This window comes from Labrus bergylta, chromosome 14, assembly GCF_963930695.1.
Source record: "Labrus bergylta chromosome 14, fLabBer1.1, whole genome shotgun sequence".
NCBI classification, from domain to species: Eukaryota; Metazoa; Chordata; class Actinopteri; order Labriformes; family Labridae; genus Labrus; species Labrus bergylta.
Genome location: NC_089208.1, coordinates 13662641 through 13675763, shown reverse-complemented (window position 1 = coordinate 13675763; position 13123 = coordinate 13662641). Strand labels below are relative to the sequence as shown.

Below are 13123 nucleotides of genomic sequence, written 5' to 3'. Positions count from 1 at the left end.
GCACAAACACCTAGAAAAAGCATGAGGCCACAAGCCTCTGGGGATTGAAAAGACTCTCACTTCATTCACAGACATGGAGGAAGTGTTGGTGTGCCTCACATCAGAAACTCAAAGCAGGATTACCTCAGTCAGTACTTAGCAGGGTAGCTTGGGGTAATTTTACACATATTATGTGCTCATCTATACAAAAGACTTCTTAGAATATTGCTGCAAGCTTTGCACTCTTTGTTATACAACTGAGATAGTAAAAAAAGATAAATTAAGCTACATCTGTTTGCTTAAAAGATACAATTTTAAGTATTGCAAAACATGCAGATATTCATTTTCTTACTGACAGTTAGATGAAAGTTCAACAGCACTTGAATATCTGTATGTTAAGGAAGGAAGCTATCACAAGCAAAAACATGCAAACAGGGCTAAACAGTTTGCATGTTAAGCAAGACAAAGACAACCCACCTAGCACCTCCACACCTGAATATACAACATTTTATATCTTGCTGTTTTTGTTAATTGTCGGCCCATTTCTTTGCCAGGTGCAGTCACTTAGACTTTTGTTTTCGTATTGCTTAAACAACCAAGAAACAGTATGTTGAAGATTAACTTAATAGGAGCTTTTAATTTACTTTTGGACAGCGCAAGGCCAGCCTTTTTCCCCCACCTGTTTACAGTTTTCTGCTAAGCTAACCATCTACTAGCTATAGCTCCATAGTCAACCCTCAGATTTAAGAGTGGTCTCAATCTCTTAGCTGCTTTTGGTTAGAAGTCAAATCAAAGTAAAGTATTTGTTTGTGAAATAGGAAGCTAGCTACCTCTTGCAGTGGTTAGCAAACTTAGCATATGCAATGGTAATCAGTAAACAACAAGTCTGGCTCACAAAAAAATCTGCCTACCAGCACATTTAAATGTAATAATGAACCTGTTTTATCTTGTTTATGTAGACCTTTCTCTTCAATAGGTGAAGTGACTTAGTAAAATGTGAACCAAACAACCAAGATATAATACATTGATCATTAAGCTTTATGTTGTTGATGGGGTGCTAATTGGTAGATTTTGTTACATTATGGATTTAACCAGGCCGGCAGCTTCCGGTCTATTTAAGTTCTTTATGCTAAGCTGTGCTAAATGTGTCTTTGCTGGAGGATCATATTTACTGCTTTGAAAACACTGGAAAACTGTTATTTCTCTTTTACCAACAGTTGCTAAGTGAGTCTTTTTACCACTGTCAATCTTGCAGCCTTAAAAGCAGCTTTTCTACTTCATGCAATCATGCAATAGCAAGCACATAGACCATCTCGATTCTCGACCTGTAAAAATGTGCATTTGTCGTTTTTATGACTGATCTACTGAAGACAACACAAGAGAAAGAGAAAGAAAAGTCTCAAACTTTTAGGCTTTTAAAAAAAATTGGTCTTATCTGAAACTTTTGCCAATATAAACACATTTTGTATACCGGTACTTTAATGTTTCCCCAAAGTACTGTAATGCTCCAGTTTCCCACCAGTCATCAGGGAGCCTCTTTATCTCTGTGGTCTGTTCATTAACTCTCCACACAGCAATTCAAGGCCAAACATGTCTCTCAGGATCCAAACCAAGCCATCTTAATGTAAACGCTTGTGTGATATCATCCAATGAACTCACCTGATCTTTGATTCTGCTTTGTTTTCTGTGATGGCTGTCTTTGAATCCTGGTCTGGTCTGATAGGATGGTTGGATGTTAAGATGTTTGCCGGTGCAGGTTTTTTTTTAGGGGATTTCTCGTCTTGGCTCGGAGATGTTTCATTGTCTTCTTGGATGAGGGGAAACTTTGGGCCTACATAAATAAAAAGAAAGGTCAGAATTGAATACTTCCTGAGATGTTACTCTATTAAAAACTGCTTAAAAATTATACATTTTGAGAAGAATATCTTTGGCCCTGACAGGGAGTTGTTTGATTACTCAGCATGTGTACCTGACTGACAGGAGCTGAACTGAGCAGGAAGAGCAGAAGGAGAGACAGAAAGCTGAGCATGAGGAGAGGAGAATAAAATAGAAGTGGAAAGTGAAGAGGAAGAACGAGAGGGTGATGAACATGGGAGGGAGGCAGTAAGGGCTGGAGCCACGGGGTCACAGAGAGCATCAAGGTCAGGAGTGCTGAGCAGAGGGACAGGGATGATGTCACCACCAGATGTTAGCCACGCCCCCTGAACACCTGAGGGAAGTAGAGAGGGGTATGTAAAAGCCAGAATTAGGAAATGAAAGCAGAAAAATAGATAGTTATAGATTCTGAGGCAGTAGAAGAGGAAGAGCTTGTTACCTGACTCTGAGATGGAGGGGTGAGATTTGGGGAGAAGCGGTGCTGATGCAATAGGAGGGGCATCGGTAGAAAAAGGTGAAGGAGAGGAGGGGCGGGCCATAGACTTGACAATCTGAGGTCTAAACATGTGAGGACGGCCTATCAGAGTGAACATCAAAGAGTGAATGGAAGAAAAGAGAGGGGGATGGTTTAAACAGAATATCAGTATTAGATCAGTCTGAACAGCCAAAGCAGAAACAAACCAGAGACTGATGTGAGTTCATCTGTAATTTGAGCCTCTGGGGGGCGCCGCTGATGGGAAACAGGAACTGAGAAGAACAGAGGAGGGTAGGAAGCGAAGTGAAAAGAGGAATAAAGATAAAGTATTTTATTACCAGCGAGTAGCAGAGGATGAAATGATTATAATTAAAGCACTTAAGTGATTTTTATCTGCCAGGAACAAACACTCCTGCTGCAGTGTCAGCTGTGACGAGAAACTTACTGCTTCAAAGTTTGGCTCTATTTATATTTCCAGTCAAACGATTAAAAGATATCAAGAAGCTATCCCTGAAATATCATAAATAAAGCAATTCAGTGCTGAATTTTCCTTCTGTCTACTACTTTAAAAAAATTGGTTTTGTAATTCACTCTTATCTCTTTATGATGTGTATGTAAGAGTTAAAAAGTGTGTAGAATAAGAGTTTATTCAAAGCTTTTGATCAGTTATGTTTTACAGTATATCTTAATTTACAGTTTTATTTGTTTTTGTCGTGAAGTATGGATAGATAAGTAGGGTATTTACACCAGGTGTGGTGTTCCAGGGCAGTTTTAATGCATGATTTTGTGCTAAATTAAATTTTGAATAGGTTTAAGAGCAGGATAAAAAGCTTAAGGTTTCCAGCTGTACTAGTCAGCCTTGTCCTGGCTATTGTCTAGTCAAAGGAAACATTCATGGATATAATGGAATTGAGGCTTTAAAACCAATCTTGTTGTTTAAATTCCTCTGAGCTCACATTTGAAGAAAAGAAAGACAAAAAAACACACTGCTGACTTACACATTTCTGGGTCTATACATACAGTATGTACTGTAGTTGTAGCTGCAGTTATTCTGAAATCTTTGAGTCTTATATTTATCGTCCCGTATTGACAAACTATTTGATCTTATTTTCTTTTAATGCTTGGGGAAAATTGTTCCTGAATCTTTCATACAAATAAAGACTTTTAATTGATTTGGGGAGGTTTGGGATAGTGGTTGTTAATAAGATTCAGTCAGTGCTGCCATAAACCTTTTTACTTTTTTAAGTTGTGTAACAACACATTGAGTTAAGTTATGTCATATGCCATTGTTTTAACAAGAGTTAAAAATCTAATTGGAAATGGACTGGTCTAACTTTCGGATACAATTCACCATCCTCATGTTGTGAAAAAATCTTAAGAACATTCATATGATGTTTCCCATGCCTTCTGGACTTTCATTTGTCCTCTTTTTATGACCCACTGTTCACATGTTTCACTCATGACAACCAGATCAAGCTTGGACCTCCTTTAAAACACACCACATACTGTGCATTATTGTTTAAGTGAGTTATCTATTAGACCATGTAAAGTGACATGTTCACGGAGTTGAATCATGTGGAAAACAAGATAAAACCACCACACATGAGGAATCAGTTAGTGGAAAGCATGCACCATGCAGCAGTGTGTTGATACCTTTTCCTGAGCCTGACTGGAAGATTCTGGGCAGGGAGGGGGGCTGAGAGAGGCTCCGGGTGAGAGTGGGGTGGGCAGATGGGGGCTCAGAGGTGAGGGTGGGTTTGGATTTGGGAGGCTGGGAGGTAGTAAAGACAGTCTTATGGATCATAGTCGTGGTGGTGGTGGTAGTCGGGGTAACAGTGAGAAAAGACTTTTGGGGAGATGTGGTGGAGGGAGATATATTCTCTGGTGATGACGAAGCGGGGGAGGGGGGTTTGGGAGTAAATGAGGTGGGACAGGTTTCCATGGATAGTTTAGAGGAGTTGCTTGAAATGTTAATAACAGGAGCAGAGGATGTTGCAGAAGAAACAGACACGGATTCTGATATGAGAGATTGAAGATGAACGGAAGCGGAAGTGTTTTGGGAAGAAGGTGTCTTGGAAGATTTTGGTGATGAAGGATTTGTAGTAGCCTCTTTAGAGGGAGGCAGGACAGAGGAGGGAGTATCTGATGTGATCGGGGAGCTTGGAGGATAAGGAGATGGGTGAGTTGAAGTAGGGGCGTCATGGGGAAGAGAGTCGGCTGATTTTTTATGCTTGGATCTGGGAGAGGGCTGAGGGGATGGGCCAGGGGAAGCTTGGATCTCTGATTGAACAGGAGTGGTGGTGAAGGCGTGTCGACTGCGGCGAGGAGAGGGGCGAGGAGCGAATGGTAGAGGAGGGCGAGAATGGACAACAGGACCGCCATCACCTCCACAGGCTGGATGAGTGGATGGATGGATGCATGGATGCATGGATGAAAGCGGAATTTTGTAAAAGGAGAAGTGATAAAACAGACAGAAGGAAAAAAGACATGAGTTAAGAATGAAAATGAAATGTTGGTCAGAATTTGATTACTGTTGGGATCCCATGATGCTTAATGGTGCAACCGTCATGAAGATCCATGGTTAATCACAAGAATCTCTTGTTTGAGTGACACCACAGACAACATATGGAGCTGTGATGAGCTGTAAATCTGTGCACACCAATGTTGTAAAGTAAGTCAGTGCATTTACTGATGTATAGTTTCCTTAGCACAGTTTTGTATTACTTCACTCTTCTGCAGATTAAACTGTAAAACATTTTGCATTTTTTTAAATCATCTGGATAAACCCCCAGATAAACGCTGATCAGTACTCACATTAAACAATCCTCCAATACATACTGTAGAAGCAGCAGGCAAGACGGCAATGTACTTTATGAGTACATTCTGAGAAACTTTAAATATATGGGTAAAAAGTGTTTTGGACTACACAGATGTTCAGCAAATGCAGTTATAGCATTCAAAAATGACTGTGAACATGTGTCACATGTGGGGACATAACATGAACGATTTACTGGGATTTGAGCTGCTGTCACACACAATTTTCTTTGAACATTAATGTCCCTGAGACACACTGACATCTATGTTACATGTTTCAGCTGGAGCTTTTCCTCAGTAGCATGTAATGGTGAGATATGTGGTATGCAGAACAAATGGCATGGGAGTGTGAAACAGTGTTATATAAAATGAGAATGCCAATAACAACTGTTTCATACCTCCTCCTTTAAGTAAAGAGAAACAAACAAAGAGAGCGGGTGAAATTAAGGGCAAGACGAAGAAAGCAAACCTGAGGCTGGAAGAGAGGGCCCAGTGGAGTTTCTCTTGTCAGGTGGAGGGGGGGCGGGGCGATTTGGGCGAACAAGAATGTGAGGAACTGCTGCAGCAGAAAGAAAATTGAAAGGAGGGGAGCAGAAGAAGCAAAGATATAAAAAAAGATGGTGGAAGGAAGGGATGAAGGAAGAGAGTGTTGATGAGATGAGAAGTAATTTATAGTAAAGATCGGAAATAGAAGCGGCGTTTATGTGAGTCACCCACCTGCAGCGGTGACAGACTTCTTATCCTCCTCTTCATCGCTCTCGTTGAAGTCATCCATGTTTCCTATATCTAACGGTTTGACGCTCATCAGGCTGGCAAGACTCTGCATGTCTTCATCACTGAGGAACAAGGTCACAGAACAAGGAAAAACCTGCTTAATTCTTTACAACAACTTCACACAAATACAGAAGAGAGCTGAACTTTCAAACTGTGATTGGAGATTGGTGATGTAATATGTGGAGGACAGATGTGGAGGACAGATGTTTGGCAGCTTTTCTTATTTATATAAAAATCATAAAAAACATGACATCATAACTTTAAACACACTTTTCACAATATAAAAACCTGGCGTAACTACTGCAGCAGTAAGACATAGAGGAAAATAACTCACGTGGCCTTGCCCTCCCGAACAAAGACACAGGACAGCGACAGCTTGAGCGAGGCATCCACCACTTTGACGGACAGCGGCTTCAGCTTTAGCTCCAGGTCAATCTGCGTTGGCGTCGGACTGGCAAACCGCTTCAGATTGATGTCTGCTGATGCTAACACCTTACGATGACCCTTGTTTTCCTTTAAATGGCACATTTTGGATCATATTAAATATTAAAAAAATGAGAATCAGAGGTTGTGGAGGCATATCGGACACATATACAGAGGCATATTCAGATAATCTTCTTAAGTGTGAGTATGTCCTGCATATGAAATTAACAAAACTGCAAAAGTATAAGGGGAAGAAAATGTGATTAAGGTATCGGTTTTGTTTTAAGATATTCACACATAAAGTAGTCCATGTCAAAGATAAATCATTATTGTTCGTATGATCACATTTCCTGATTATAATTATGATTACATAAACTTTACCAAAAAGTAACCAATAAGCACAAGTGAAAAGAACAGCATGTTCTCTGAAATCTAGTGGACTACTAGTATGAGGCAGCACAAAATACTACACTTTTTAAACTCCGTCTGTATATTTAATTAATAAACAAGAATGTTGGGTTCACGAACCACTAAAGATCCTAAGACAAGTATTGAAGAGATACTTACACCCTCAATGACAAAGGTCCACTCTTTGTCCTCAAACTCGTCAGCATTGACCTCCTACAGGGTTGAGCATAAACAGTCATTATTCTTTATTATCAAACTGTGTCTGCTGTAATATCCATCTCTTTGTAAAAGTTGCTGTTGCTAATGAATGCATGAATTTACTCATCTGGTTGTACAACTTAATATTATTTCTATTTCATAACTTTAACTTTCCAACATCTTACCTGTACATTCACTCAGGTGTGTTACATATCTGCTGATACATTTCTGTTCTGTTTTTCATTTTTATTCATAAACTGTTTCTATATAATAGATATAAACCATTACTCAGAAATGCAACCAACGTGGAGCACCATGGCAACAAAACATGAAAACAAACTACAATTTATGGATAATTCAGCTGCTGTACACTGTAATAAGCCCATATAGAAAAACACATGGAAACATTATTTCCCCTCATTTTTGTTCGCTTGGTGGTAAATGCCGCTCACTAACATTTATACACACATCATTTACACATGTCCAATAATAATGAACCAATCCAGTGCCCTGTATGGAAGTCTCTACTTGTATTACACTTTCTCTTCCTTTAGGTCTTCTTCTGTATTGGGACTGTTTGTTTCAGTAGAATGTAAACAATGCGCTCTGGTTTTGTACCTTGAAAAGTGTAACAGAGATGTCGATGTTCTCGGGGACAGGCCACACCACCATGCCTCTGTAGGGGTTTTTGATTCCAGGCTGCCAGCTGTGGAGCTGCAAGCAAATGACATGATGAGACTTTGTGTGTTCTTTTTGTTGTTGTTTTGTTTTGTTTTGTTGTGTTGTTTTTGTGTTTGTATGTCTGTGGTTTCTGCATAGGTTTCACCTTGGAGCACATGCGTCTGTTCCTCCTTGTCCACACCACCCTTAGCTTGTCTGGTTGCCTAAGAAGACATACAAACATCAGTCAAAACACAGAAGTGACATCTTGAAACAAGTAATAATGGTTACCATGCTCATTAAAGGGGCATTTAACCTCTGGGGAGTTTGTCTTTGCATAAAGCTGGGCTTTCTGGGCAGCAGAGAGACAAAACATGTATAATAATATTAGTGCTATATTATTTAAGAGACTGAGGAAAATGGCATGGGGTTCTCCTCTGCTCAAAAAGTAGTTAAGCTGGTGATACTTCTGCACACCTTATTCCGGTTCATATAAGTATCCAGATTGTCTCCCCCCAAAAAACAGCCCTAGAGCCGGCAAAAGTAAACAGGAGGTGAATGGCTGCAGGTAAATTTAACACTGTCCATGTGTTAACAACCCACACTTCAAAGCTGGTTGAGCATCCACCAAGCTTCCCTTTAAATATACTAAAGTAAGTAAACACAAAAAAACACATGGTCTAAAGGAAGATCTCATGACTCTAACTGCTGGAAAAATTTGCCTCTGAGTCAAAGATAAAAAAAAAAACTGATGTGAAGTATGTGTGTGTGCCAACTGTATTTTTAGGTTTATTCATCTGTATATGCAAACCTGTAATTTTGTGTTATAGCATGTGTGTGTTTGTGTGTGTGTTGTTGCATATTCATTTTAAAGTGTGTGTGTGTAACCATTTGTGCCTGTGTGTGTTTGCTACGTGTGTGTATTTGCTTCCATTGTGTTTTTCTCAGTCCTCTGCTGCACAGGAAGTGAGACTGGAAGCTGTGGAGTCATGTGATCATCTGAATGTGGGGCGTGCCTCTTGACAGGAAGAAAGAACCCCCCATCTCAAATGAACCAACACATAGACCCCGAAAAAAAGACATCAGTGCACAAAAATAACTCACATGACAGCCGACTTGTTCAATAGAATATTAACAGCAATGGTTTATAGATGGTGCATGTTGTCTCGAGTGTTTGAGAATAAAGGCGGTGTGTTTATACATGTGTTTATTTGATATGTGTGTTAGGGGGTCAGGAGTGGCATCAGAAATAGCCTGACATGCACGAGGGGGGGAGACTAGATGGGTATGAGGAGGATGAGGAGGACGTTGAGTTAAACAATAAAGCACAAACATATCTCACGCATCATTGAGCTCTGGAACAATGGTGGTTTTATGCAGGCCAACATTTGGACTGTAATACAGCTTAGTAATGTGTAATTAAAAAAATAGTGACTGGTGCTTTGTAATTCAGCAGACAATGGTTATGAGCCGCAGCTGACAGCAGAACATATGATATGTGTTCACACGTTCAAATATATGATGTGTTTATGGCATATGAGGCACTCCTAGTGTTACTTTAAGAATTGTTCTGTTTCTAAGTCTTTAATTGTGTTGGTGCCACTCTACTGTCTCTGTCACTTTATTATTTTGGACAGCTGTCATGCACAAACCGCCAGCCCTGTTTATCTTTTCCTTCTTATCTATTAGAGCTGCATGCGATGGAGAATGTCTTTCAGGAGCTCTTGGTCTTCGTGTTGTACTATCAAGATGATACTGCCTTTAATAACACTTCAACCCACATTAACAGGTTTATTTTGGCTGCTGGATGGCAATGGCAACATGTTGTTACAGTGACATTGCTCTGTCAATGGTGCTTATTCACACATCCAGCAAGTAAAAACATAGGTCCAACATGTGCTCCTCAGGGAAATGTCAGTCCGATACTCATGCTCTCTTTGCTCTGTTTTTGGTCTCCTCCACCTTCAAATGGAAATACATATCCGTCTTAACTTTAATACTTGGCTGTTTTCGCCATCTTGTAGGCGGCAGTGTCTATTTCCTCTTTGATGATGATCAGGTAGTATAATATATGTGTTTAGAGTGATAATGCTTTGAAAATGTGAAGTTAAAAAAAGGATACATTGCAGAACCAACAGCTAAACTCACTGGAAAGCAGAAAACTAAAGCGAGCTGCATATTTAGGTTTTAATTCTCTAAGTTCGCCACTATGAGTCACATGACACACTGTTATTTTAGAAATATAGATTTGAAGTGTTTTAAATATCAAATACTCTTGTTGAACACTTATACATCATTGTAAGTGAACTTTTAGAAGTGTAGTTGCAGTTGTTATCCTCACATACTCTGTAAGTATAGACTTCTCACTGACACGTCTGTGTGGGTGAAAAAAAACCAATGGTCTCAAATGAAAGCACTAAATTAGAAACCCCCAAACACTTGTACACAAACATGATACATCTGGGTCATTTACAACCCTCTACGTGGCCACTCTGATGTTTGATCTTAGACTGTCATACTATTTTTAAAGAATACAGAGTTTAATCACTTAAGAATTAAAGGCTGGTGTCTTTAAGAAGAAAAAAAAAAACAGTACAGTAACATGACTGAAACGTTGAATTAATCACAGGTCTTTCTTCATTTCCTCCTCTCCCCTCTGGTTTAATACTGTTTGAACAACACACTGCTGCAGACTTCTGAACTCTGATTTCGTCAGACTGTGGGTGTTGTCTCTCTTTCTAAATCACACAACGCAAGCTCCCTGTCGCTGATCAAAATCTCTAACTTTATTGACGGGTGGCTTCAGTCATTACAGGATCAAAGAACTAATCTATGTTTCTTATCATTCTGCTGACAAGGCGCTTATGTCATTATTCCAACTTCAATCTATAGACAGATAGGAATGTGAAATGTGAGCCTAACTGGCATGTAGGCAAATTTAAAAGACATAACAGTAATGTCTTTGAAAAGAATAAATGGCTCCAGTAAGTGAATGTAACAGTACTTCCCACTTTTCCCTTATAAGATTGATGTGTTTAGTTCCAGTCATTGTTGCGTCACAGCTGCACGATGAGCCATCCTGCATCACCTGGCCTACTCTCAAATATTTAGTAGGCTAAGACATGTCAGGGATTTCACAAGAGGGGGGAAGCCCAAAAACGCTACTATCAGGTAGTGAGTTTAAACTATTGTGGTTATATCTGAAGATATTGGTGACTTATGTTAAACTTAATCTTAACATAAATGTATCATCAGTAACTACCAGCTTATGTGTGTATACACAGGCCTACTATGATGTAAAATAAAGTAATCATAAACATCCACATTATCCAGTGACAAACAAAAACTGAAACAAAAAACACTTCATTTTGACAAAGTAAAAAAAAAAATACCTTAATTGTGACGGTATAGTTCAAAAGACCTAGACTTTAAAAACAAGATCCTGGAGCAAACTGCAGATTGTTTTGCATGTTTGACATGAACATGCTAACACAATAAAAGTGTTAAAAAAAAGTGTTTAACTACCTAAAAAGAGAGTAACTTGGAATTTTAGCTTACATTTTAACCAAATGCAGCACACCAAGCGCTTCATTCTGTGTTTATTTTATTAAAATAATAATAATTGCTGAGGAATCTGTTGATTATTTTCTCAATGCTGGGTAAAATATAAATAAATAAATAAATAATAATAATAATAAAAGGAAAATTGTAATTGTTTCCAAAAGCCCAAGATGGCGACTCCAAGATGAGATACATACTGCAGCCTGGTTTACTGTCCATTGAAGTTAAGGAACCTTTTCATTTGGTCATTACAACTTAGAAGATCAAATAGGAGAATGTTGAACTTCATGTTCTTCAAACCTATTGATCAATCATTTTAATATTTGGCAAGTAGCCTAATAGGCTACAATACTCATCAACTAATCGATTAGTTGTTGCAGTAATAGAAGGCCTATTGCTTAGTCCACATGCCTGCCATAATGGTAAAGAGACTCTAGGAACCTACAGAGACCTTTACGATAGACTAGTTTATTTATATTATTGACAACTTCTTCTCTAAAATAGGCCTATAAGACGACATGTTGGAGAGGAAGTTGTCAAAGTTGTCATTAATTCCTCTTGTTTGTCGATAGGCGGAGACGGGAATCGAACCCACAATCACTCCGGAACAGCTGAGCACATGTACCCCCCCACCCCCTTCTCAGTGCAGCGGAAAACCCCCAAAACATGAGTAAACGTGGAGGAGTCTTATAATAACTACCGTAATAACAAACTCAACAAACAAACAAGACAATGACAAACTCTCATATTGGACCAAGTGATTTAAAAACTCACCATTTCTTGGTACACTCCAACACGAGTTCCTGGTAAGACGCAACGAACTGAAACTTGGACGCCTTTTTACCGACTCGTTGAAGTCTCTTCCACACAGAAGTCATGGCTTACTCCGGGGGGAAATAAAAACTGAAAACTAACAAGAAATATACGAAAAACAGACTGTTATTCCTCCCAACTTTCCCCCGGTGTTACAATCCCTCAAATGGTCCGCTACTTCTTCTTCTTCTTCTTCTTCTTGTGCTGCTGTTGTAGCCTTCTCTGGTGATGGGCTGATGATGAACTTCACACAAGCTGCGACTTGCGCTCATTGGCAACAAGTTTAATGACGCTCACGGGAAAAGATGAGAAATGTCGCCGAACAGAAAGCCCTGAAAAAGTAGGCCTAGTTGTTAGGCTATATATGATGAGCGCATTAAAGAGGAACCGAGTCCGCCCTGCTCGCTGTCATTCAAATTGTTCGCCTGATATGAAGCCTAAGCTCCAAACCAAACAACTGCACGAGCTCAGTGACCACCTCTCTCAGTTTCTCTGGCAGTGAGCCACATGGTGCACCGTTTAGTCAGGCCTCGTAGCTAATATAAGTGTACAGCTGGTTAGTTCACCCTCCCTCCTTCCGTGAGAGAGACAGGCAAGTGAGTGAGACAGGATATGCAAAAAGAGAGTGCACCGGTGATGCGGCAGTATGCAAACTTCTTTATCGTGCTGGTTAAAGGGAACGAGTTAAGGTACTGAGGTGACAGCCTTCTGTCCTACCTACAGACTTTGATCCTGACTGTCTATGTCACTGGATCGGGCTTATCTGACTCTTTCGCTTCGTCAGCTTTAAAAAAACTCCAGAGCTCCCACAGGAAACCATGAAGGGTTTATTAATACAAGTGGCGTGAAACACCACGATGCCTTCTTGTTCCTCTTTAAAGTTGAGTTCATAGTTATGACGTCACGACACGCGGCTTGTGTCATCCAGCAGCTCAAACAGAAAAGAAGTGTTACATCCAGTAAACTGCAGAGGAATAGTTTCCATGGAGAGTGCCAAACCGGAGTCGTGTTTGTGTGTGAGTGTGTTCAAGCTAGGTCAAGGCACAGGGATTTTCCTCAGTGAGGGCAGGAGTGTATTTTTAGGTGGGGGAACAGGGATGGATGGATGGACAGAGGCAGCTGGTGGAGGAGGGGAGGGGGAGG

At 39.9% G+C, this 13123-nt stretch overlaps 1 protein-coding gene across 1 annotated transcript in view; it reads right to left on the bottom strand.

Annotated features, from left to right (window-relative positions):
• ehbp1l1b (EH domain binding protein 1-like 1b) overlaps nucleotides 1-13033 on the bottom strand; it is a gene marked incomplete in the record, with an annotated part of 28408 nt that extends 15375 nt beyond the window's left edge. Inside the window, 12 exon segments of the mRNA XM_065962771.1 lie at nucleotides 1639-1810; nucleotides 1949-2188; nucleotides 2294-2431; nucleotides 2536-2601; nucleotides 3983-4723; nucleotides 5613-5702; nucleotides 5861-5979; nucleotides 6252-6430; nucleotides 6908-6961; nucleotides 7565-7660; nucleotides 7773-7830; nucleotides 11942-13033. Of these exon segments, the coding sequence (XP_065818843.1) occupies nucleotides 1639-1810; nucleotides 1949-2188; nucleotides 2294-2431; nucleotides 2536-2601; nucleotides 3983-4723; nucleotides 5613-5702; nucleotides 5861-5979; nucleotides 6252-6430; nucleotides 6908-6961; nucleotides 7565-7660; nucleotides 7773-7830; nucleotides 11942-12045 (2057 nt within the window).
• Between the last annotated feature and the right edge of the window lie 90 nt (nucleotides 13034-13123).